This window comes from Meriones unguiculatus (assembly GCF_030254825.1).
Source record: "Meriones unguiculatus strain TT.TT164.6M chromosome X unlocalized genomic scaffold, Bangor_MerUng_6.1 ChrX_unordered_Scaffold_30, whole genome shotgun sequence".
Classification (NCBI taxonomy): Eukaryota; Metazoa; Chordata; class Mammalia; order Rodentia; family Muridae; genus Meriones; species Meriones unguiculatus.
Window position 1 is genome coordinate 2,799,632 of NW_026843706.1, and position 4,509 is coordinate 2,804,140.

The window sequence follows — 4,509 nt, forward strand, 5'->3', positions numbered from 1 at the left end:
GGGGACAGGAAGGCAGAGGAGGAGGACACCCCATTTAACAGCCTCACAAGGCTTTGGGCACTGAAGAAGCACAAGAGGACTGAGTTTTCAAGTGCTTATCTCCCTTGTGCAAGTAACCTAGAAGGTTCTAAAACATGTAAATGGTTTTACGAAGAGAGCCACAGCAAGCCATACCAGAGGGAGGGCCTTTTCCAGGCCAGTGTCAGGGTCTGGAGGGGAGCTGGGGTCCGCCAGAGCTCTGGGTACAGGGAAACCTTCCCAGGGCTGGGTGGCCATCAAACAAGTCTGCCACCAAATCCCTTGCATAGGAGTGCAAGCTTACGCTGCACTCCATTTCAATGTGACAACCTTCATCTGGTCTCTTTTGATAATGACCTTCTGTCACAAGGTATATGAACCTTGGGGATATCCTGTCAAGTGAAAAAAGGTGGCCTGAAATAATAGCCCTCCTCCCTTGTTTCCACACATACGATGTGCTGTTGAGCACTAAGGTTCCTGGAGACAAAAGGGTGGCAGCCAAGGGCAGGGAACAGAAAACAGGGACTTGTTAGTTAACAGGTACAGAGTTTTATCCTGGAAAACAAAATAGTTCTAGAACTAGGTTGTACAGCAATGGGACTGTTATTTACTAAGACTGAGCTGTGTCCTTGAAATTGTTAAACCAGGTCAGGTGGTGGTACACGCCTGTAATAACAGCATTTGGGAGTCAGAGGCAGGTGGAGCTCTTTGAGTTTGAGGCCAGCCTGGTCTCCATAGTGAGTTCCAGGACAGCCAGGGCTACACATAGTAGCCCTTTCTCAAAAAACAGGGAAAAAAAAAAAAAAACCAACACACACACAACCCAAAAAAACCGAAACAACAAAAAAACCCAAGATAAACAACCCCCTCCAAAAGAAAATCATTGAGGAGGCTACATTTCTCCCTCAACAGAAAAATGTGTATTTATTTTTATCACCATTTGCAAATAAGCCTATGTTATTCCTAAATTATAAACTTGAAAGTGTATTATTATTATTAAAAAATATTAACTTTATGTGCTTGGGAGTTTTGCCTGCATGTATGTTTGTGCACCGTGTGGCTATCTGGTGAGCCTGCAGGTCTGAAGAGGGTGTCAGATTCCTTGGAACTGGAGTTATAGATGGTTGTGAGCCACCATGTAGGTGTTGAAAAGTAAACCCAGTTCCTACGCAAAAGCAACAAATGTTCTTAACTTCTAAGCTATCTCTGCGGTTCCAATTTTAATTTTAAATTATATTTGTGTGGGAGTGGCACATGCACATCAGTCCCTCAAGAGACCGGAGGAGTGTCAGATCTTCTGCACTTCTATTCTGGAGGGGGTGGGTGTGAGAAGGTGTTGGTGTGATGGGGTGGGGTACAGACAAGCTTCCAGGCACCTGACATCAGTCCTAGGAACCAAACTCCAGTCCTTGAAAGAGCTAGTGCTCTTAGCTGCTGAGCCCTTGGTTCAGCCCAATCTCCAGCTTTAATGGTTATCAAAATGAGAATCTGGAGGAGACTAAAGTTAACAAATTTTGGACACTATACTAAACATGACTATATCAAGAGCAAAAAGGATAACAAGCCTCGGTTTTTAAAATCCCTTCCCTGCTTCTATGTAAAACTTGGGCATTGTGTGCCCCCCTCCCCCCCATTTTAAACTAGTATATTGGAACATTCCAAACACCAGCGATGAAGTAGAGACTGAGAAATGACTTAGCTCAATGCTGATGCATTTGAAAGAGAATTAAGATTCAGGATCTTGGGGTGGTTTTGGTGGGCCCCCTGTTCCTCTCTCACTGGGTTTGCTGGCTGCATGCCCACAGTGAGAGCGCTGAGTGCCTACTCTGGACACGGTCACTTTGTGTGGTATGATTCTTACCTGCACTTCTATTCTAGGTCTGGGTTTGCCGCTGCTGTAATAGGGTCAGAGAGCGGAAAGCTCTGTGAATGAGAGTTCTGCATGTGACTCTGCTGGGTGGAACCTACCTCACTCAGCACAGATGTCTGGGTCTGTTGAATCACTCTCGTCTCACCAGTGTTAAGGAGAGCAGTTTGCTCAGTGTTAAGGTGATTAGTTTGCTGAGGCAAGGACAACTGCTCAGGGTTAGACCCTTGGGAGGAAGCTGGTGACACTGGCTGTGGGGGGACAGGATCCCTGGGTAGCTGCTGATCCTGGGGGATCAAAACATATATATGCTCTGGTTGCTGCAGCTGTTCCTGGGAAGGATTCGGAGGCTCTGAGCACAAAATGATAGAACCAGGGGGAAGTTTTACAGTTAGGGGTTTTGACGTATTATTTATAATGAGTTGTACAGGTGACTTCACAGTGCACTGTGCTGGCCCAGCTAGCGCCTCTCTGGTTAGTAGAAAGCTCTTTTGAGTGATTCCCTTAGCAGCTGGGACACTAGTGGAGCAGCCTAGGACCTCAGTTAAATTACTCACCAGATGAGGTTTTGGCACAGACTTTACCATATCGATCAGATTCACGCCAGTGGTTCTGGGGGAGTGCTGGGCCTTTGGGTTGGTTTCTGATGACCTCACATTGGATTGGCCAGCTTCAGGAAGGGTGTTAACCCTGCTCTCTCTCACAGTGGTCTGCTGGACCACAGGGATTGCCTTAGGGTCAGGTGGTGTGTCTCGATCACAGCTGATAGCTGAGGAGCCCCGTCTTGAGATGGGAGCAAGTGCATCTAGTGGAAGGCTGCTTTCCTTCTCTAAGGATGGCACCAGACTGCTTGTGGGGTTCATCCCCAGGGAGGGCTGAGGAGGATGGACTGAGCTACTAGACCTCTGAGGGATCTTGCCTGGACATGTGGCTTTGCTCTGGACAGATCCCTGGTACACACCCACTGTCTCCCTAGGCCCAGTGTTTACCCTAGCCATGAACTCATCTGAATAATCATCCAGTGAGATGTGAGGCAGATACATGTGGCTGTCACTTCTGTCCTCTGGAAGTGGCCCTATTTCAGCAGAGAAAAGTGGTTCATTCAGGGACTTCATGATATCTGGATTCATTTCCCATAGCTGATCACCATCTTCGTTATCACACATATAATCATAGTTTATCTCAGGAGTTGCCAGTACGCTTGGTTCTTCATCATCAAAGAGCAGAGATGGCATCCCTTTAACGTATTTCTGCATATCCATCTCTGAAGGCATAGTCAGCTCACGGAGTCTCTGCTTCCGTGTTTCTGCTCCAGCAATATTTAGGTCATATGGGTCATCTGTTCTTATTTTTGCCTGTTTTTTGAAAGGAGTCATTGTTGCAAGGCCAGGGGGACAAATACACCCAGATGGTACCTCCTGTTGATCCATAGAGGGGCATGCATGCCTCTTGAAGCCTTGTCTCATGGAGTCTGTCATCATCTTCTGCTCATTAAACAGCAGGTCATTGGCTGTGTAGGTGACAGCAACAGAGGGGTCCTCTGTAGCTAAAATCAGTTGCTTCTTCAGCTCAAGTTTCTCTTCCTCAGTCCACTGATGGTTATCACTTGTTATAGACTCCACATCACTGTGATACATCGTGGGACGCAATAGAACATGCCGTGTTTGGTAAGCAGCAGAAGACTCAGCAGAAGACTCAGCGGGTGACACAGCCGGCTCTGCACAAAGCTCCCCAGGAGGGTAGATGTTGTCTCTGCACTGTCTGTAGTCTCGGATTTCTGCTATGACACAGCCATGGTGAAAAACATTCACAGGAGACTTTTCCAGGATATCAATCAGAAGAGAAGGTAACTCTTCGGCATCCAAATATTCGAGCAGTTTCTCGACATCATAAGGCAAATGAAAAGTCTCTGAAAATGACCCACTTTTCACTGAAAAGGGATCTACAAGGACTCCATGTTTGTCCTTGAGCATGAGAGAATAGCCCTGATTTTCAGGGTACAGGTTGACCACTAAACATGGCAACGGCTCTTTCTTCATCAGCTTCTCCAGCAAGTTGACATTGCTTTGAAGGCCCTCTGCCTCAGGATCTTTTTCACATTCCTCAACATAAATGTCATACAGTTTTTCATGAAGAGATTTTTCCTCACTAGACAAGAGTCTCGAAGGAGGAGGGTGCTGCTCGATGGTTTCAATAATACCATCTGTCCGCTCCAAGGTTTCCTGTAAAGCTTGGTCCATCGTAATAAGAAATTGGGGCCTTAATAAAAAAAAAAACAAAAAACAAAAAAAAGCAAAAATCAAAACGTGTTGGCAGAAGTGCAAATTACGGCAGTTCTATTAATTGTACTATAAAACTCATTAACTTTGTATAGGAGCAATATATATAATACATATATATAATACATATATATAATACACATACATAATACATATATACTACATATATAATACACATATATAAATAATACATATAATACATATATAATACATATATAATACATATATATAATACATATATATATATATATCCAAGTCTGGAGGTATCTAATATATACCTCCAGACCTGAATTTAATATGTACCTCAAGAAACCCATCTCCCGCTGGTGAAATGGATGCCTCCAA

At 44.8% G+C, this 4,509-nt stretch overlaps 1 protein-coding gene across 1 annotated transcript; it reads right to left on the bottom strand.

Moving 5' to 3' along the window:
- Window positions 1-1,887: 1,887 nt before the first annotated feature.
- Supt20hl2 (SUPT20H like 2) lies at window positions 1,888-4,125 on the bottom strand. Its single transcript, XM_060376764.1, has one exon. It carries the CDS (start codon window positions 4,123-4,125, stop codon window positions 1,888-1,890), a length of 2,238 nt encoding a protein of 745 aa, XP_060232747.1.
- Window positions 4,126-4,509: the final 384 nt, after the last annotated feature.